At 47.6% G+C, this 21,335-nt stretch overlaps 3 protein-coding genes across 6 annotated transcripts; 1 reads left to right on the top strand and 2 right to left on the bottom strand.

Annotated features, from left to right (window-relative positions):
- Positions 1 to 8,407: 8,407 nt before the first annotated feature.
- Positions 8,408 to 11,227, bottom strand: LOC120711217 (50S ribosomal protein L9-like). Its single transcript, XM_039996679.1, has 6 exons — positions 11,029 to 11,227; positions 10,534 to 10,668; positions 10,166 to 10,225; positions 9,326 to 9,388; positions 9,092 to 9,163; positions 8,408 to 9,020 (listed from the first exon to the last, which is right to left on the bottom strand). Exons 1-6 carry the CDS (start codon positions 11,149 to 11,151, stop codon positions 8,856 to 8,858), a joined length of 618 nt encoding a protein of 205 aa, XP_039852613.1. The 5' UTR covers positions 11,152 to 11,227; the 3' UTR covers positions 8,408 to 8,855.
- Positions 11,228 to 12,314: 1,087 nt separating this feature from the next.
- LOC120711215 lies at positions 12,315 to 16,208 on the top strand. 4 transcript variants are annotated; one of them, XM_039996675.1, is made up of 7 exons: positions 12,315 to 12,543; positions 13,381 to 13,923; positions 14,333 to 14,505; positions 14,588 to 14,668; positions 14,761 to 14,836; positions 14,917 to 15,033; positions 15,834 to 16,208. In XM_039996675.1, the coding sequence occupies exons 2-7, from the start codon at positions 13,401 to 13,403 to the stop codon at positions 15,962 to 15,964; spliced, it is 1,101 nt and encodes a 366-aa protein (XP_039852609.1). In that variant the 5' UTR covers positions 12,315 to 12,543; positions 13,381 to 13,400; the 3' UTR covers positions 15,965 to 16,208. The 4 variants fall into 4 exon arrangements, with proteins under 4 accessions (XP_039852609.1, XP_039852610.1, XP_039852607.1 ...); XM_039996676.1 differs by having other exon boundaries at positions 14,330 to 14,499; XM_039996673.1 differs by having other exon boundaries at positions 14,330 to 14,505.
- A 117-nt stretch (positions 16,209 to 16,325) lies between these two features.
- Positions 16,326 to 19,206, bottom strand: LOC120711216 (cation/H(+) antiporter 15-like). The gene is made up of 2 exons (XM_039996678.1): positions 17,814 to 19,206; positions 16,326 to 17,621 (listed from the first exon to the last, which is right to left on the bottom strand). Exons 1-2 carry the CDS (start codon positions 19,077 to 19,079, stop codon positions 16,413 to 16,415), a joined length of 2,475 nt encoding a protein of 824 aa, XP_039852612.1. The 5' UTR covers positions 19,080 to 19,206; the 3' UTR covers positions 16,326 to 16,412.
- Positions 19,207 to 21,335: the final 2,129 nt, after the last annotated feature.

Raw genomic sequence — 21,335 nt, 5'->3', positions numbered from 1 at the left:
GTTGGCTGTCGGGCCTCGGGCCCAAGAAAAGGTTGCGAGCAGGCCGCGGGCTTTTTTTTGCTTCTGGGCCGCATGAACAGTGTCTCGTTTTATTGTTTTTTTTTCTATTTTTTCAGAAGCAATTTCAATAGTTTCTTGAATGGTTTTGATTATAGTTTGATCTCTATTCAATTTTGCACCAACGTGTATATTGTTTAGAGCTAAAAGTTCACAGTATTGCTTCTGAAAATAGAAATTTTCTACTTGTTTCCGCTGCAAAAGTCATTACAGTTGCTCTTTACTTTAATTCGAACCAACGAGACAATTAAAGTTTAAGAGCATGGTTAAAAGATTATTTTTGAGCATTATGGTATTGTTATTTTTCTGACCAACGTTGTTAAATACAATACTGTAATTTCATAGTTTTTGTGCATTTACTTCTATTTCTGCCCAACGGTGATATAGATTTAATTGCATAAACAGTTGTATGTTCTATTTTGACCAACGTTGGAATTTTACATGCAATTATTGTTATGATGTTCTCACTATTTTTTGAAATTTTCAGCGGGGATGAACTTGATGGGATTCATCAGTCACATTCCGACTTTAAAAGGAGACAACTATGGCGAATGGATCAAGAAGGTTGATCTTGCTTTCGTCTGTGGAGAGGTGGATGAGATCATCACCACTCCAAAGCCCACTGAGCCACCGGCTCCAGTGAGAGGGGAATCTGACACTGATGCTGAGTGGCAGAAAAAGCAAAGGGACTATGCTCCCTTAAAGATGGCTTATGATCTCGAAAAGACAAAGTGGAATAACGCCAACAAGAAATGTGTGGCAGTTATAAAGAACACAATTGATCCTAACATTTTGGGTTCAATTGGAGAATGTGATTCAGCTGCTGAGTACCTTGCAAAGATAAAGAATCAGTTTACTGGTTCTTCAAAGACTTATGCTACACAGATCATAGAGCAGTTGATCACAAAAAGGTACTATGGCAATGCCGGTACGATAAGAGATCATATCATGGGGATGTGTGCTTTGAACTCCAAGCTCAAACCAATGGACTTGGATCTCAAAGAAGAGTTTATGGTGCACCTGGTGTTCGCCTCTCTGCCAAAAGAGTTTGCAACGTTCGTTGTAAACTATAACTCACAGCCAGAGAAGTGGAACATGGAAAAGGCAATTGCAATGTGTGCACAAGAGGAAGATAGACTCAAGAAACAGAATGGTGGGTCTGTCAATTTTGTGCATAATAACAAGAAAAGACCTTTCCAAGCTGCTTCTTCATCTAAAGCTAAAGACAAAGCCCCTATGCCACAGAAGTATCAGCAACAGCGTCAGCAACAGCGCACTCCAGCTCCAGATGAGTGCTTCCACTGTTTTGACAAGGGGCATCGCAAAGCAGATTGTCCCGCTTATTTAAAGATGATAATGGCAAAGAATGGTGAGAATATAATTTCATTTGTTAATGAATCCCTGTATTTAAAGTTTTCTAAATCTACTTGGTGGATTGATTCTGGTGCAACTGTGCATGTTGCAAATTCTTTACAGGGATTCCGTTCGACAAGGACTACGCTAAGAAGCGAAAGACAAATTAAAGTCGCGAACGGAGTACAAGCAGATGTTGAAGCTGTTGGCGATGTCTCCATCGAGCTAGTTAATGGTTTCATGCTTGTATTAAAAGATGTTTTATTTGTTCCTTCGCTTCAAAGAAACTTGATCAGTGTATCACGCTTAGACACAGATGGTTTTGGTTGTCATTTTGCGAATGGCAAATGTGAACTATGGTTTGATAATAATTGTATTGGTGATGCTATCCTTTACAATGATCTTTATTTATTATCTATGCGTGATAAAGTGCATTCTGTATGTAATGTGAATGTGAATGAATCCTTGTCAGAGAAAGAAACAAAGAAAAAAAAGAGAACTCAAGATACTTCATCGAAATTATGGCACTGTCGTTTAGGCCATATTTCGAGGGGGAGAATTGAAAGATTAGTGAAAAATGAAATTCTTCCACAGCTAGAGTTCTCTGATTTTGATCAATGCGTCGAATGCATTAAAGGAAAATTCATAAAGCAAATTAAAAAGGGTGCCAAACGAAGTGCAGGAACGTTAGAAATAATTCACACTGATATATGTGGACCGTTTCCTGTGAAAAGTGTGGATGGCTATGATTCGTTCATAACATTCACAGACGATTACTCCCGCTATGGCTACATTTATCCAATCAAAGAAAGATCTGAAGCATTGGATAAATTTAAAATATTCAAAGCTGAGGTTGAAAATCAGCTTGACAAAAGAATTAAAATAGTAAGATCAGACCGTGGAGGGGAGTACTACGGTCGACATACCCCTTATGGACAAGTTCCTGGACCTTTTGCGAGGTTTTTACAGGAAAATGGTATAGTTGCCCAATACTCTACGCCGGGGGAGCCTCAGCAAAATGGAGTAGCTGAAAGGCGCAACCGTACACTAATGGATATGGTGCGCAGTATGATGAGTTATTCCACATTGCCATTGAGTCTGTGGATGGAGGCGTTAAAAACCGCCATCCATATTCTCAACAGAGTGCCAAGCAAATCGGTGTCCAAAACACCGTATGAGCTATGGACAGGAAGAGAACCCTCACTGACTCACCTACGGGTCTGGGGGAGCCCAGCTGAGGCTAAAGTGTTTAATCCAAATATTGGAAAACTGGATCCCAAAACTGTAAGCTGCCATTTTATAGGCTATCCTGAAAAGTCGAAAGGTTTTCGTTTCTACTGCCCAAACAGACATACAAAGTTTGTAGAAACGAGACATGCTGTCTTTCTAGAAAGTGAAATGATCAGGGGGAGCATGGTACCTAGAGAAATTGATCTTGAGGAGAAGCGGGTGTATGTGCCTACTCCTATGATTCAAGAGCCATTTTTCTCACTACCTGTTGATGCTGCACCAAAAGTTCCTGAAATAGTAACGTCAGTACCTTCTTCGGTTGTTGCTGCGCCAACTATTCCAGTTATTACGGTGTCAACACCTGTCGCAACTCCACCCATACCAACAGTGAGCGAAGGTTTGGAACCTGTCATCCAGGAACCGCCTGAACCCGTGGTTGGACATGAGGAGGAGGTGCTACAGCCCCCTATGGAAAATATGCCAGAAGTTGAGGCACAAAATGTGCCACAAGCAGTGGCCCTTAGAAGGTCACAAAGAGAAAGAAGGTCGGCTATTTCTAGCGACTATGAAGTTTATAATACAGAAGAGGTTCATATGGAGGGTGATCCCACTTCATATGAAGAAGCCATGAGAAGTATTCACTCATCTAAATGGCTGGAAGCTATGAAGGATGAGATGAAATCAATGAGTTCCAATGGTGTTTGGGACTTAGAGGAAATTCCTAAAGGAGCCAAAACAGTAGGCTGTAAATGGGTTTACAAGATAAAACATGACTCCAAAGGGAATGTAGAAAGGTTCAAAGCACGACTCGTGGCAAAAGGCTTCACGCAAAGAGAAGGGATAGATTATAACGAAACCTTTTCTCCGGTTTCGTGTAAAGATTCCTTCAGAATTATAATGGCATTGGTGGCACATTATGATTTAGAGTTACATCAGATGGATGTAAAGACGGCATTTCTTAACGGGGATTTGTATGAAAATGTTTATATGGCACAACCAAAAGGTTTTGTCATGAAAGGAAAAGAACATATGGGGTGTCGCTTAAAGAAATCCATTTATGGATTAAAGCAAGCCTCTAGGCAGTGGTATTTAAAGTTTGATGAAACCATAAGGAAATTTGGGTTTAAAGAAAATGAGGAGGACAATTGCATTTATGCAAAGTTCAGAAGTGGAAAATTTATTTTCCTGATCCTATATGTGGATGACATTCTACTTGCTAGTAGTGATGTTGGTCTGCTACTGGAGACAAAGAAATTCTTGTCCTCAAACTTTGATATGAAAGATCTCGGTGAAGCTTCATTTGTTTTGGGAATTGAAATTCACCGAGATAGAACAAAGGGGGTATTAGGATTGTCACAAAAAGCATACTTAGAAAAAGTTCTAAAGAAATACAGTATGCATATGTGCAAGCCTTCACCTGCTCCAATAGTCAAGGGCGATAGATTTGGGAAATTTCAATGTCCCAGGAACCAGTATGAGATCGATCAAATGAAAGCGGTTCCATATGCTTCAGCTGTCGGAAGCCTACAGTATGCTCAAGTTTGTACACGCCCTGACTTAGCTTTTGTTACCGGGATACTTGGCAGATATCAAAGTAATCCAGGACAGGCACACTGGATTATGGTAAAGAAAGCATTACGTTATGTGCAAGGCACAAAAGGCCTCATGCTAACATACAGAAAATCCGACTCCCTAGAGATGGAAGGGTACTCAGATGCGGATTTTGCGGGGGACATCGATGACCGAAAGTCCACATCCGGTTATGTGTTCACACTCGCAGGGGGAGCTATATCGTGGAAAAGCTCCAAACAAAGCGTCACTGCATCATCGACGATGTACGCTGAATTTGTAGCATGTTATGAGGCTTCGGGGCAGGTTGAATGGTTAAAGAAATTTATACCCGGTTTAAGAGTGGTAGACAGCATTCAAAGACCACTCAGAATGTACTGCGACAATGAACCAGCAGTGTTTTATGCTCACAACAATAAGTCAAGTGGTGCTGCCAAACACATTGACATAAAGTTTTATGTTGTGAAGGAGAAAATCCAGAATCACTCTATTACACTCGAGCATATAAGTACAAAGAAAATGCTTGCGGATCCGCTAACTAAAGGCTTACCACCTAATGTGTTCATGGAACACATAGCCGGCATGGGTTTGAGGGAAAGCCTGTGATTTCTGAAAAAAAAACAAAAGGGCCCAAAAGATAAAGAATTTGTTTCAAAACAGTGATGTGTGTGGTAGCTGTCGAGTCTATCGGTCTAGGACTGTGATGATAAGGCATGCTCTATTCATTAATCTGTGATGGAACAACTAAAGGAAAAGTTTCAGGTTAAAGTATAAGGTTAAAGTACAAAGTGAGATCAAGGGGGAGAATGTTAGGTTGATCTCCTTCCTAATAGGCCCAACGGCCTATTAGGCCCTTAAACCGCGCCCTGATCGGGGGCGTCCAACCCTTAATGGTTGGTGGGCCCCCGCTGCACAGCGCCAAAATAAAAGGGGTGAGGGGCCGGCGGCACACGGTACGAGGTTCGCCGCGCCGCCTACACCCTCACCCACAGAAACCCTAAGCCGATCTACTAGGGGGCGCTGGAGCAGTGGGAAAACCGCCACCGTACTTCAGCCGACTCACTCCCGCCGTCGCTGCCACCGTCCTCGACACCGTCGGCCGGCGTCGACCTCTCTGCACTGCTCGTCGCCGCCTTTGAGCGGATCTCCATCAACGAACCCGAGATGGCCGCCGGCTCGAGCTCCAATGGCGGTACAGAAGGTCTCCCTCCCTCTCAGTGTACTTTTGTGTTCTTTACGTTCTAGATCTAGGAACATCTTGTGCTTGAACAAAGAAAAGAGAAAGAGATCCATCTTGATCGTGCACTGTGTTGATTTTAAAACCAACACCTACGTATCCTGCAAAACAATCAGCGGATCTCAAATCAAATCAAATCTCTATTGAACTGATTTTATTTCGACATCCAAATTTTGAATGAAAGCAAACAAATTGATGTAACTGTACTGTCTTTGGTTTTTTTTTTGCCAGGGGTCTGTAGTGCATCTTGCATTTCTTCAAGCCCCAGCGAATTAAAAAAAAAAATCTTGTATTAGTTAGTATCCAGGAGACACTTAAGTGAGCAGTTAGTTTGACGTCTACGTTAACAAGGTGGAGTGGCAGGCGCATTGCCCAGCAGGGCTGTTGTTAGAAAAAGGTTAATAATTAGAAGCGTGTTTAATTATCTACAGTAGCAAGAGCAAGCAACGGATATATTCCTCTTCAGTTCATCAGTGATTAGAGAAACTCACAAAAGGGCATCAGCGTGCTAATGGCATGCCCGAGCTGCTTGCTGGTGGTGAGTGACAGTGGCGAGCTAGCTTCCACATGTGCTCGCCGTGGTCCAAGCTAATTGATTATTGTTACTGCCTGTGTACTGATTAACTAAAGCACCCGGCCAGCATGATTATTGTCGCAGGCGCCACTTGCATGATGCTCTGTGTGCATCTGCGTTTTTTTTTCAAAAAAAAACATTTTTTGTAGTTTAGTTGGTTTGGTTTGGTTTTGTTGCTCCTCGCATGCTACGGGGGGGCATATTCCACTACTTTGGAGAAGCTCCTTTTCTGGGGGCGAGCAAAAGGCAGCTCCGAGCTGCTTGCCTGCTGCCACACTGCTTGACAGGCCCAGATGAAAGAAAGAAAGAAAGATGGGTGGATTAGTGGCCTGCAAATCGAGTTCCAGCACGCATGCGCGCTGATGCTGGCGGCATCTATCTCTGCAGCTGAAGCTACTGTACCCCTGCTGGCGCCTGCTGGTTGGTCAACGCGCGACACGTGTCTGCTGCTAGGAGCTGGTGCTGGCAGCTGCCCTGTGATTAACAGGATATACAATCAAAGTGATGGATGCTGATGAGCAGCGGAAGGGAGAACAGTTTACTGACTAGTGCTTTGTTTCTTTCCTCCCTTTGTCTGGGAATGAAAATGCAAAGATAACCATTCAGATCGAGTGTTCATTTGAAACCTAAGCAGCAAGGATACGAATACGTGTATCGGTATCGGAAGAATACAGATACACGGATACGACAATTTCCTAAACAACCCGATACGCGGATACGTTTTAACTATTTTTTTAATAAATAATAATAGTGCATAATAAATTACAAAATAGATATTCTAGTTCAACATAGAGACATTAAAGGTCTATTACACTCAAAATAACATGATAGCAACAGGTTCTAAATTTGGAGATGCCATACTGGACAATGAACATTTGACAAAATCAATAAGGCAGGGCGCACTAGCTCAGATCTAAATTGGATTGGGGAGGGAGAGGAACTCACATAAGCAGGGGCACGAGCAGAGCAAGGTTGCAGTCAACGATTCGCCGTCGCAGGGGGTCGTGGGCATGGCGTAGCAGCCGGCTCGGCGCAGCTCTTCGTCGCCGTCGCTGGACTTGTCGCTGGAGCCTGGAGGCCGGATGCGGGGCTTCTCGTCGCCGGTGAGGTTGGAGGATGGTCGCCGGCGAGGGTGGAGGCCGGTCGCCGGCGGGCGGCGAGTGGACGCCGCGTGCGGGTGGTGGCTGCATGAGGGAGGCGACTGGGAGCTAGGAGGGGTCGGCACTCGGCAGTAGGTCAAAAGGAATGGGATGGTGGTTAGTTGGGCTGGGCCGTATCCAATAATGGGTTGAGACGTTTCCAATCGTGAGTTTCAGGCCCAATTAAACTGGGACACGCAGACATGGTGTGGATACGTATCCTTGCTGTATTCCGCGCGTATCCGTATCGGATATGTATCGGATACGGGATACGCATGCCCCCTGACGTATCCATGTTTTAGAGTTTGAAACTAGTAGTGAGTGATTCGTTTCAAAAAAAAAAAGAAGAAGAAGAAGAAGAAAAACTAGTGTTGAGTGATAAGCACACTGCCACACTCCCTCTAGGCACCAAGCACGCAATGCATGTGCAGCTGGTGCTAAAGCGGAGCCTCTCTGCAAAGAACTGATGCTCTTTTTTTCCCCCTCCGATCCGGCGATCCCTGCTGCTGCTTTGGGCTGCATTGACTGAATATTGTTCAATGTTCAGAGGAACGAACCAACCAAAGGCAGGCCTGACCTGCGAATCCATTGTCTCAGCTTTAAGCAGGTAGTACGCCGGCATAATTGCAGCCATGAGCGAGTGAGAGGAGCCTCTGCGGAGATGCCAGCACAAAAGCCCATGCTGTACGACTGTACGAGGCCAGCTTGCATGCTGGAACGCAGCAGCACGGGGGCTCGCCGGCCGAGCGGCGGCATCGTGTGGCCAGCAGACAGACAGCAAGCCTGAATGCACTACAAGTCTAGAATGAGCTTTGGCTTTTGGGAGCAAGCTGAGCTGGGGCCGGACAAGGCAGCTCCGGCGCAGTTTCAGAACATCTTTAGAGGGCAACTTGATCATCCCAGGCAACGACGGATCAGACAGACGAGATGGTTGAAGGTCCTTGCATTGTCTAACCCAAATGAATATCAGAGCATAAAAAAACACACACACACACACAGGGCACCATTCCCCTTCTTGTCCAGCAGTCCAAGGCCTCTGATTTTTCTCCTGTTCCACTTCCCAAATTCGTATGTCCCTGAAAGAAACAGTCTGTGTGTAGCGTGCGCTATCCAAGTTCCAGTGCTCCGCCACTTTGGGTAGCACCACTTGGTGCACACAAAAATCATTCTAAAAAATAGACACACAAAACCCCAACCAGAACAAACATGGATAGGACATGAAGTGCAAGCATCCATGTGCGTGCAGTGTTTGATGTTTTGATTCATCTTTACTTCCAACAAAATAATTCGATCAAATGGCTGTTTTGCATCACATCCCCTATTCCCCTATCATATCCACTGCTACCACAGCCTCCTGATATGGTTCCTTCTTCCTCGCCTTTTATCTGTCACACTCCCGTTGTGAGTGGGGACACTAAACAAGTCAACAACCACAATATAACATTTGCCGTGTCCTATTGCAAACAAATTATTCAACACTTCTCGCTACATTTTCTAACAATCATATTGCCATTGATGGCATCCTGTCCAAAGATGGGCAAGAAGTTCAAACAGCAAAAACAAAGGCAGGAAGGAAGCTTGGGGATCAGATATATCTGATCAGCAAATCATTTGATCTGAAAACCTATTCCATAGGTCCCTAGATCTGAAAGCTACAATGGATCGGGTGGTGAATTAAATTTCCCCAATTACTGTGCTATTTCCTCCTGATCTTGACATTCAGAGTCCATTGTAGCTTGCCTTCTGGGCGTGGTATATCCTGCGGTAAGCGAAGGGGCAGTTCAAATTCACCAAGGGATGTCAAAGGTGACGGCAGATGCAGATTGTCCGGGTGGATGTTGATGTTGAGTTGCCTTGCCACCTGTAGGTAGAGTAGACAAGTCACGGGAAAAATGAAGTTTCGGGATAACGGCATTTGAACTTGAAAGGTACCTCGGAGACAATTTCATCTTTTGTTATAGGAGTGCGCAGTTCGTTTCCAGTCGAGATAAACCGCCTCAACACCTAACAAAATAACAGTGATGAACAAAACCAACATGAGCTAAGTTTATATTAACTTAATCGGAAGATGCAAGTGCACCCTACATGAAAACACAATTGCATGACTAAAACATGAGAACAAATACGATGCAGCAGGATTTCCACTTTTAGTGGTAGCATACTAACCAAAAGTGCATTATCTAGCCGCTTTGCTGCTGTTTGGTACTGCTTCAGTCTCTCTTCCAGGAGCTGTTGAAATGATGATTATGTAAATGAGTACCATCCAGAATAAATAACAGGAAGCAAATGGCAGGGGAAACACAGAATATCAGCCTTTCAGCAGAACTAGAAAAATTAGCACTAAATTTATCCAAAATTTTATCTTATATTCAGAAAACAAAATGCTGTTTTATAGCTACCAACGGGGGCTTTTATATGCTAATACAGAAGTATAAAACATTTCACTTTAAGAGCCAGAAAGAAGCTGCTGAGTAAAATTCGGCAGTGCCAGGACAGTGCAGGCTACATCCTATTTTTTCTAAAAAAAATAGTAATAGATTATGAAGCACTATCTATATTCAGAGACAAACAGGTAGAGGGAAGAGAGTAACTTCCAAAGGCCAGTATTCAGATTTTTGTGTATTAGATCAGTTAAATGTTTAAAAAATGAGCCTATGATCATAATTCATAACCATTCTTCTCAATATGAAGAAACATCCAAAATATTAGTACTTTAAGAAAACAGAACCCCCACAGCACATTCCTATGTTGAATCTCTGCTGTTATGATATAAAGGTTAGTGAGCACACTCTAATGCAGTAACAGCATCAAATAAACTGTAAACCTAAACAGGAAAATCAACAGCTAATCCTGGACTTGACATATATTAACTGGTACCCACAGCAAAAAAGACATATTAACTGGTAACCGGCTTGCAGAGAAATAAATGGTACATTAAACTAAGTTGTTTATTAAGAACTTTCAAGGCAGGTCAGAAAATGTTTGTATCTGAGATTCAGAACCTACCCGAGCAGCATCATCTTCCTTTGTGACTTCTTTCACCACTTCCTCTTCACGTTGATAGAGCTGGTATTAAAAAAAGGAACATCTAATGAGGTTGCTATTACAAACTGAATTTTAAGTAGCAAACTTGAGGAGGAATGGACAATAGTCCAAAGTATTACTGAGCTGTAGGCTGTTTATCAAATTGCCAAAGTAAACAGATATGTCTAGGAATGTTGCATGACAAGTGGAGTGAATAGTCCATAGTGCAATATATGTTCATACAGATGGACAAATTTTATCATATCAAACATCGAAGCTTTTGCTTCACAGCAAATACCGTAACAGACACGCTTGCAGTACATTTAAGACTGTGAAGGAAATAAGCTTACCTTGCGTTGCTCTCGGATGAGTATGGCGAATTTGTCCATGTTTGGGACAGCGAGCATCTTGGGCATAAGGTGGTTGCGGAAGTGGCCAGGAGCCACCTTCACCACCTCCCCTGCTTTCCCCAGCTTATCAATCGTCTGCAGCACAACAAGAAGGGGATGAAAGACAGCAAACAATTTCTTTCCCCGGATATCTATTTATCACAGAGGAATTAACAACTTGGTGTTACGCATATTTTCATAGCAAAGCGCCGATCAAGCGGGCATCACTTGCTCCAACGAATCAAATGGAATGGCTGAAACCGACTTCAGTCCCCCCATCCACCCTACGGCGGGCAGCCGCCATTTCACAGTACAACGCAACCCTCACTGGATCAGAAAATCTCGCTAGAACTGACCCAATGCGACCGCCTCGCTACCACACCGCAGCGTGGTATCAAACAGCAGATTTGCGACCGAGGAGGCGTGGCGGGATGAAGGGACAGGTGGCGGCGTTACCGTGGTGAGGATGACCTCGAGCTTGCGGTAGCGGAGGCCATGCCCGGAGAAGAGGTACGGGTTGGCCGCGGCGGCGCCGAGGCACTGGCGCCGCAGGAGGAGGGCGGCGCGGGCGGAGGCCATGGATGGCGGCTGCCCGGTAGCCTGGGTAGGGTTTGCGGGGAGACGGCGAAAGGCGTGTGTCGCGATGCAGGGCCCAAAACTCGCCTCAGAGGAGAGGAGGTGATCCGGGCTGTGGGCTTCCCGTCAGTGGGCCAAAAGGGCCGGTGGGCCGTCAGCATCCAGTTTTCGAGCCTTCTGGAATTTTCTCGCGTCTCTCTCTCTACCGCGATTTTTTTATTTTTCAATTTCGATTTTTACAAAAAAATATATTTTTGTTTTCGAAATTTACAAGAATATACCCCGGCCGCCCCGCTGCCGGGCGGCCGGCACCTGGCCGCCCCACTGCCGAGCGGCAGGGGCTTTTCTGCAAAAAGTTTCGTAGAAAATTTGTGCCCGGATCCTTGGAGGACCGGTCGCCTGGCAGCGGGGCGGCCAGCCCCCCAGGCCGCCCGGCTGCGGGGCGACCGCCTCCCCCTCCACTATACAAGGGTTGTATTGTACATCAAATGCTGCGCGAACGTCGCCCCGTTCCAGCGATCATGCGTACCGTGCCGTGCGGATCCTGTGGTTCCATCTCACCGATCCTGATCAGTCTCGTTTCATTCAGCTGAGATCGTGCCGCGACATCGAAATCCCAGCTAGAAGCATCTCGCGCTGTCTGCTCACAGCATCAGGAAGACAAGATAAAATACGGAGTACAAATCTTTTAGTTCCAAAAACAGAGAGGAATACTCAATACTCTGCAGTGAAAACAAATTGCACGCGTATATTGTATACTCCATCGTAGTGTTCACAGAATCAGGAACAGAAGAACCAGATACGATTGTGTTTACAGAAGCATTCTTGTACAGCAAACTGAAATAGTACATTCACCAGTAATTTTCAACACACACAGCACAGTCAAACATACCATCGGCAGCAGCAGCAGCCGGGCGGACTGGGCGGTCTGGCGGGCCGGCCGCCCCGCTGCCGGGCGACCGGTACTCTAGGGGCCTGAGTGTAAATTTTTCGCGAAATTTTTTGCAGAAAAGCCTCTGCCGCCCCGCAGCAGGGCGGCCGGGTGCCGGCCGTCCGGCAGCGGGGCGACCGGGGTATATTTTGTAAATTTCGAAAATAAAAATATATTTTTGTAAAAAATGAAATTGAAAGATATAAAAATAAAAAAAGCGCCTCCTCTGCCTCTCTCCACCATCGCTAGGTCACGCGCCCACGCCACGAGGCTAGAGCTCGATACGGGAGGGCGGAACACGAGCAACCGGAGCAGAGGAGGAACTCGATTTCTCCCCGCTCCCTCGCGTCGCGTCGCCCCCGCCTCGCCCAACCGGAGCTCCGCCCGCGTCCGCCGTTCCCAGGGGTCGGTCCGATCCGACCGATCCCTTCGCGCGCCGCGCGCCCGGCCCTCGGGGGTTTCAGGTCTGGTGCTCTCCCCCACCTCCTCCTCCCCCCCCCCCCCCGATTGGTCTGGGGTTCTCGTGCGGTCGTGCGACGGTTTCTAGTACGGCCTCTCATCCGTTTCGAGTCCGGTGTAGCGAGTAGCGACGCGGGGTCCGTTCCCCCGTCATTTCTCTGGCTCCGGGTCCATTTTGAGGTTTTTCTGAATAGGTAAATCAGCTGTGTCTGGCTCCGGGTCCATTTCCTCTGTCTTCAGATGCTTGAGGCACGTGCTATGATGAGTGGCGACACTGGTAGTACATCTGGGAGAAGTTAGTTTATGCTGGGGGCGTCACGGTACTTCCATCGTAGGTGGACGATGGCTTGAATGCATAGAAAATCCTGTGTGATTTTTTCTGCTTGTCACCGGCACTGGATCGAGCGAGGGAGGAACACTTTCGCCGCTGGTGTATTTGGTATGTGTGTGGGTGTGTGTTGGGGGTGGGGAGGTTGCAGGTCTGCTTGCTCGAATAGATCCTAACGGGCGGGTTACTGTCACACCGATGCTTGTGCCATTACTCGTTACTAGCTTACTGCTGATATGATTGTAGAGTTAATGTCATTGTTGTCATTTAGCACCATGTTTGATCATCTGGTTGATGTTATGGTTCAAGGTTCAGTCTTCGGACAAACTCCTTGATTGTGTGATGTTGCAGTTTCAGTTACTTGCTGTTTATTTACATATGAACCATGCTGCCACTTGTTCATGTGAGTTGATGATTTTGGACTGCAGCTCAGGGTGTAACTAAGTCACTGTATTTACTAGGTAGTAGCTACACGACACTGAATCATTTATGTTTCGCCTGTATTTTGAACCAGGTAAGGTGCTGTAACAGAACATGCAAGGCGGAAGAGGTGGAAGGCATGGCTTATTCAGTTTTGGGGATCCTTTTGCTGGTTTTGGCGGCTTTGGACGACCAGGGAGCCTTGCGTCCAGTTTCTTTGGTGGCGCGACTCCCTTTGACGACCCTTTCTTCACAAACCCCTTTGGAAGCATCATGCAACCTAACTTCCCAAGCCCTTTCAGCAGTATGATGCAACCTAGCTTCATGAACCCCTTTGGCAGCTTGATGCAACCTAGCTTGCTTGGACCGAGTATGCTTGGGCCCCATAGCAATCTCAATGCAGTGATGTTTGGAAACCAGACAGATCTCAGTCAAGGCATGAGCAATGCCAGTGGTTTTATTCAGCAGGCCCCTGAACCAAGCAGGCCTAAAGGGCCAATTATCAAGGAGCTGTCTTCAGATGACGAGGATGATGCATGCGATGATAAAGAAGATGAGAAGAAGAAAGGTAACTTCAGGAAGCATCCACGGGAAAGCAAAGAACCATATGTGGAGGACCCAGATGGAGAAGTAGAAGGTCAGTTCATTACCTCTTCATGTTTGTATTATGCAAACATTTGAATTAACATTGGCAATCCTGTCTTGAGCCCGAGACCAATTTTTCACCCTTCTGTAACGGAGGGGCTGAAGTGTTTTCTACTAATTCTTGGAAAATCCATTCAGTAATTACATTTGTTTTATTCAGCAAATATACTTGGATCTTGTATGATGTAAATAACTAGTCAACTTCATTGTTCATAAAATAAATATTGTATCACATTGGTTCAGTGTGATCTCATCTTGTGGTATTGCTATGCAGCCTACATAATTGATATTCAGTCTTTCTTTTGTTAAGCAAAGTACTTCTGAAAATATTCCCTTAGTGTATGTTTTAATGGATTCACATTACAATTGGAGGTTGCTATTGCATATGTGTCCTTTAGCAGATAATAAAAGACCTAAGCGTGGACAACTTGGGAGGGATTTCAATAGAGCTAGCACATCACATCCACAGCCTCAGACATTTGTGTTTCAGAGCTCGACTGTTTCATATGGTGGTCCAAATGGAGCCTGTTATACATCTTCAACAACTAGGAGGACTGGTGCAAATGGAGTAAGTGTATGTCATGAATGCTGTTTTCTTCATCGGTATATTTGTAGGGTTCAGAGTTATAGTGGTAATTTATTTGTTAATGCGTTAGATTACATTGGAAGAAAGTAAGGAGGCTGACACAACTACTCGTAAAGCTACTCACAGGATTTCACGTGGCTTTGGCAGCAAGGTACCTAGTATTTCTTGCAGATCTCTCCCTTTCTCGCTTCCAATGGCATATGTTGTTGGAGCTACTGACTGTCTGTTGTTGTCTTACTGCAGGGTCACTCTTTAACAAGAAACCTGAATTCTGATGGACATGTTAACACCTTTCAAACTTTACACAACTTGAATGAAGGTTAGTGGTTTTTTATTCCTGGCACCTTAATATTTTTCTGTCAATCTGATTCTGATGCCATTCTTCCTTTTTCTATTCAGATGAGCTTACTGCATTTGAGGAATCATGGCGAAGTGCCAGTGACAATTTACCTGGCTGGGATCCCGAAATTAACATGCTTGGCAACAGTACAGTGCCTCTCCCGCCCTCCCTCTCTGGTACGTTCACTCACAGCCATTTCTTTTTTTATCCCATCATAGAGAAGAAAAGGGCATTATAGAGGCAGGTAACTGTTTTACAAAACTAAGGGTTTGACTATAACATTTTTTTCTTTGTACTGGTGATGGTATCTTGACGGAAATGCTCTGCAACAGTAATCCAATCCCCCTACAATAATGTCATATGTGCTAACACTGTTGTTGGGGGAGTGATTACAGACTTGGATAGCGGTTTAGATATCCTGGGGGAATGATTTTTTTTCTGAACTGAAATAATCACATATAAAGTTCTGTCATAGAATAGATATCTGAATTGTTGACAAAAATAAAGCTTAAGGGTATTAGGCAGAACTACAGAACCTTGGGAATGGATAACTTGTACATGTGACCGCATGTATTACCTACACCACAAATTTGCATTGAGATCTGCCAAAGTTTTGTTACATGTTCTCCATCACCCCTAGACATCCATTTCAATGTATAAATCTATGGTGTGAGTATTACTTTGGCATAACAATTAACCACAAATGACATAACAGTTAACCACGACAGTAATTTGAGCATCACACAGATCCTCTGTAGGCAACGGCACAAATATAGGAGGATATATTGTTTGACCCTATAGTGTGTCATTTTGAGTGTATGCTTTCAGTTGGCTTTCAAGATCTTGGATGGTACTCATGTTAGTCACACTGTTCTCTCCATGCACTTGTTAATAACTTTGTTTGGGCTCGCCTGATTTACTTATGCAAAGCCTTATTCCTAGAGTTCTGAGATCTTACTCGTTGCAAAATATGCAGGAAATGTTCACCCTGACTTCCGAGATGCGAATCATATGCTTGCACTTCCTGCGCATGATCAATCCCGTGGCACCAATTCCTCAAGGAACTCCCAGATTGGCTCTTCCACGGGCCGTGCACACCGCACATGAGTTCCTCTGTAGTATATGCAGATTGCAGATCAGAGTGCCAGATACGGGTGAATTCCACTGTTTTGCAGAAAAAGTGTTGTAACTTGTGAGGGTCCTATCCTCAATTAGAATGTGTGATGGAGCGGATTTCTTCGGAAACTTAACTGAATTTGGTGCCATCTGAAGAAAAGGAATGCCCCTTGTAGTCTTTATCTAACAGATTCTGGTGATATATATATATATATAGCCTGTTAAACTTCATGAATGTGACTCGGCTGCAAAGTTGCATACCTCGGTGCTGTAGTGATCTAGTTCGCGATCTTTTTGTTGAGCTGCAAGTTAGTGGTTTTTCTTTCAAAAATTTGCAAACTAGCTGCCAAGATGCTACACAGTACAATGATTAGGGTTTTACTGCTCACAACTAGAGAGAAGAGAAGAGAAGCTAAACAAAGTTGCATGCTAGTTGTTTTCAGACGTGGCCGTCAGATTCAGTCCGCGGAGACCTGCTGACTTCGCCGGCGGCCGCCCTAGTCTGCTGCTGCACTACCAATGTCGTGACCCGGCATCCAAAGTCCGTAGACGTGAGGAGATCGCCGAGGACGCCGAGCTCCATGTGCTCGCTCCAGTCTGATATGCCGGCGGTCAGCGGCGACTCGGGGCTGTCCGCTCGCCGGCCGACGATCAGCAGGTCCGCCGCCGGGCTCGTCTTCCGGATGACAGCAACCATCTCGTCGGAGCCACTGATCACGTTCTCGCTATACACGAGCCGCCGGTCATCGTTGCACCGCCGGACATACTCCTCCGCCGCCTCGTCGTCGAGCCGGTCCTCCTCGAGGTCGCCGCCCTTGCGCCACTCCGGCGGCAGCAGGAACCGGAACACGGTGAGCCCGATCTGCGCGTCCTCCGCCATGTAGGCCGCCAGCGCGAGCGCCTCCCGGTCGTCCGGCCCGCCGAGGAAGTAGACCGCGACGCGGTGGGGGTACCCTTCGGCGTCGTCGCCCACGGGCGCCGCCGCGGCGCCCGGCGCGGCGACGGCGAGGCTGCCCCGGTCGACGAGGAAGGCGACGGAGCACGGGGCGTAGTTGAGCACGTTGATGTTGGCGGCCTGGACGGCGCCGGCGTTGGGCGTGGTGTTCTCGACGGAGCCGTCGATGGCGAGGCGCTTGTGGAAGGGCACGACGATGAGCGTGGCGCGCTTGTCGAGCGCGACGGCGCAGACGTCGTCGTGCATCGTGGCGTAGGGCGCGATGCAGACGTAGGGGAGCAGCGACGCCGACCCCAGCGGGCGCTGCTGCACGAAGAAGTGGAAGGCGTTGACGACGCGCTCGGCGGCGGTGCCTCCGCCCGACGGCGTGCCGCCGCCGCGCTTGAAGGGGCGGAGCACGGAGGTGGTGAGCCCGGCGAGCGGCGCGAGGTGGAGGAGGTAGACGGAGATGGGCAACGCCGGCGTCGGGCTGGACGCGTCGAGCAGCGCCAGCATGGGCTCCACGTCGGCCGGCGAGTGCACGCACGCCAGCAACCGGAGCTCCTCGCCCAGCTTCTTGTGCTCCACCGTGCGCCGCCGGTACGCCACGTACTTCTCCTCCGGGTGGTACATGCGCTTCACCAGCGATGCCGTCGTCGCGCCCACCACCAGCACGTTGATTATGAAGGCCGCGTACACTTGGTCGTCGAACACCTATATATAATTCATCATCAAGTTCAATTCATTATTCTAGCAGCTATCAGTATCAGATCAACAATTGACACTTACACTGGTGAGTGTGCATGCTTGTGAGAGTCTGAGTTGTTCTGTGTAATCTCTAAAAAAAATTAACACAAATTGCGCGCGCAATAATATAACGTAGCTACTCGAATTCTTTCTAGCTACCTTGGCGTCCATGAATGCGGAGGCGTAGACGACCTCGGTGATGCCTTTGAAGTTCATGATGAGGCCGATGAGAATGGCTTCCTGGCGCGACATCCCGCAGTAGAGGCACGGCAGCATGCAGAAGACGAACTTGGCAGCGGCGCCGGCGACGAGGAAGACCTCGAGGAGGAGGCACGTGGAGGCGTCGGCCAGCTTGAAGACGTCCATCCTCATGCCGCCCTGCGCGAACAGCAGCGGCATGAGCACCCCGGCGACGAGCCGGTCCAGCCGCTCCGCCAGGGTGACCCCGAGCGGGGCGCCGCCGGGGAGCATGAGCCCCAGCATGAAGGGCCCGTACGTGGCGTGCAGGCCGAGCACCTCGCCGGCGAAGCTGCAGGTGATGGTGATGAGCAGCACGGCCACGAGGCGCGCCTCGCAGAGGAGCGCGCCCTCCGGCACGTCGCGCATCAGCCGCAGGATGGCCGGGCGCGCCACGAACGCCATGAACCCGATGAAGACGCTGAAGGTGATGAGGGACAGGAAGCCGATCCGCTGGATCTTCTCCGAGGGACTCGACGCCAGGAGGTAGGACGTCACGCCGGCGATGGAGAAGGTGTTGGCAAAGTCGCCGATGAGCGCGGCGGACATGGCGAGGCGGCCGAGCTTGGTGGAGAGGAGGTTGAGGTCGTCCAGTGTGCAGCAGACCACGACGAAGGCGGAGAGCGACCACCACGAGTTGAGGTTGGTGAGCAGGAAGGTGGCCTTCCAGGCTGCCGGCACGCGCGCCTTGAGCGCGGCGCCAGCGGCGAGCATGGTGAGATGCGGCGCGGCGGTGCCGAAGAAGGCGATGGCGACGGCCTTCTTGCCGGACTTGACGATCATGCCGAGGTCCGTCTTGACGCCGACGACGAAGATCTGCAGCATGAAGGCGTACCCCCCGACCGTGTTGATCTGCACCCACCCCTCCGGCGTGGCGAAGAGCTCGCCGGCGCGCGGGAGCACCTTGCCGAGGAAGGACGGCCCGAGCAGCGCGCCGGCGAGGATCTGGGAGATGACGAGGGGGACGTTGGCGCGGCGGAGCAGGGCGTGGATGGCGCGGGAGAGCGCGAATACGGTGCAGACATGGTAGAGGAGCAGCGGGAAGTAGAACTTGAGCGGGTCGTCGCCGGCGAAGACGCCGGAGGAGGTGGCGGCGGAGTTGTTGGGCGGGAAGCAGAAGAGGCTCCTGTTGACGGTGAGCTCCCCGTGCAGCGGCGCGCCGGGGCCGGGCGGCGCCTCCAGCGACATGGCCGGCCGGGGGCTTGGGGTGAGGAGAGCACGGGTGGATCGGAGGGGGCAACAGGGAATAGAGCGCCGGGAAGAATGGGAAATTTTCCATGGCGCGCCGGATGACTTGCATGCAAGCAAGATGGCAGCCAAGGACTACAGCACGCGGGACAAGCCGGGGCCATGGCTCAGCGACAAACATGGAGCGCCGGCCACACTCCTTCCACACCACATAGGGCCGGCCTCTTTGCATGCATGCATCCTCTTTTCATTTTTTTCTTTGCGAAACAATACTAGAATTTCACCTTACAGCAGAGACAAATGATCACCCATCCATTCTTGTCCATGTCCATCCATGCATGATGTTCTTCATCTGTAGAGCTGTCTATCATTGGTTCTGAAAAAATGAATACTCGGCGTAGGTTCTTTACCTTCATGGCTTCCTGCAGCAATAATCAGCGTTAGTATATCAGATTTATGAATGTTTATTTGTTTCTAAATAAATAAATACTCGTTGTTCTGTGTATTCATCTCTGAACATTCAGTTTTCAGTGTATTCACCGTGAGTATGCTAAGGTTTATGAATATTCAGTGTAACAGGTATGTAGCAGCTTCTGTTGCTGGGTGAAACCAGTTTTAGATTTCATTTTTTGCTGGTTTTCCAAATAGTCTGATGGCCCCCATAGAGTTAATATAAAAGAATAGCATACACCATAGAGTCACAAGTGGCTGTGTAGTGCAGTGAAAAGTAAAATATGCGCGAGGCTAGAGGTAGGCGGTTTGGTGATGCAAGTGTGTATATTTCGTCAAAAAAAATCATAGCTTGGCATTGCAGGGCTAGTGGTGGTGGCTGGTTGGCTAGGATAATTTTTTTCTTTTTTATTTTGCTGTTTTTGATTTTTTTGACTTTTTTTTATTTTCTGGACATGAATTTGTAGGGGCAGACCATGACATGACCCGCCCCTAGAAATCGATTTTTAGGGACGGGCCATGCCGTGACCCGCACCTGATTTTTAGGGGCGGGTGCATTACCCGTCTCTGAAAATATCATTTTTAGCCGCGAAAACTAGGGGCGGATACCGCATTCGCCCATAAAAATGTGTTTTATTACCCATCTCTAAAAATCTTTTTTTAGTAATGTGTCTATAGCCTCTTCGGTACTAGACATGTAGAAATCGACCGCGGTATTAGGAACATGTTTGGGCCATGCTTGCAAGATGAGTTAAATAGCCTTCCAGCGTCTCAAAGCTTCTTTTATTTCAGCTTGATTCTTCTCTCGTGGTATAGTTTCAAGACTTAGCAAAATAATCAGAGAGCAAACGGAGGCCCTGCTCCTCTTCACATAGCTCGCCAGGGACTTCATTTTTTTATTTACTTCTTGCCACGCCTCGTGCAAAATGCTATGCCAAGGATTTTGAGCTAGCAAGTCTGCTATTAAACCTTCAACTCCCGCCGGAGCCATTGCTCTCGCGTGGCCAAGCGATTTACTGCATTGATTCGACCTTTTCCGGTCCTTCTCGCCGTTGATGAGGAAAATTAAAGTAACTCGCACCACCGATTCATGACATTGATTCGACCATTTTCGGCCCTTCTCGCCGTTGATGAGGAAAAGTAACTCGCACTGCCAATTCATGGCACTGATTTGGCCTCTTCCAGCCCTTGTCGTCGTCGACGAGGAAAAGTATCTCGCGCCGCCTGCGGCCTGTAGATTTATTTGCTCGGGTCATTACCGGGAGCATCCACCATGGGATAGATCAGAAGCATCCGCCGCCGTAGTATAGATCATTGAGCTACCGCTCGGAGAGAAAAGAGAAATGTTTGGGGCTGCATGCTCACCGTAAATCCTGGTGACAGCGATGAGTTGACGAACTGCTGTGCTGGCCGGCGGCGAGGTGCAGCGGGCTGGCAGGATTGCTCGACGGCGGCGAAGTGTTGCTTACGGCGGCGTGGCCTCGGATGCAACGTATGGCGTCTTGACCGATTTTCTTAGTTGGCGCGCGAGGGCTGCTAGCATATAGCAGCGAACAGACATACTAGTCTTAATAATTTTACTTTAGTTGATTATATTTCCTGTCGTGAACGGACATTTTCATGGAACATGGGTATTCGCTGGCAACTGTAGCAGCGAATGGCGAGCCAGCTCTAGTTGGAACCACGTGGACTCTTTTATGTCCTCTCATTTATCATCTTTTCATTTTTTTTCCATTTTGATTTTTTTTTCTGCGACAGCAACACGCCAACGGTGCATTTTTTTTATAAGTTGGTATGTCTTTGTGG

The sequence above is a fragment of the Panicum virgatum genome, chromosome 6K (assembly GCF_016808335.1).
Source record: "Panicum virgatum strain AP13 chromosome 6K, P.virgatum_v5, whole genome shotgun sequence".
Classification (NCBI taxonomy): Eukaryota; Viridiplantae; Streptophyta; class Magnoliopsida; order Poales; family Poaceae; genus Panicum; species Panicum virgatum.
Note: the sequence above shows the minus strand (reverse complement) of the source record. Positions and strands in the feature narration are given on the sequence as shown.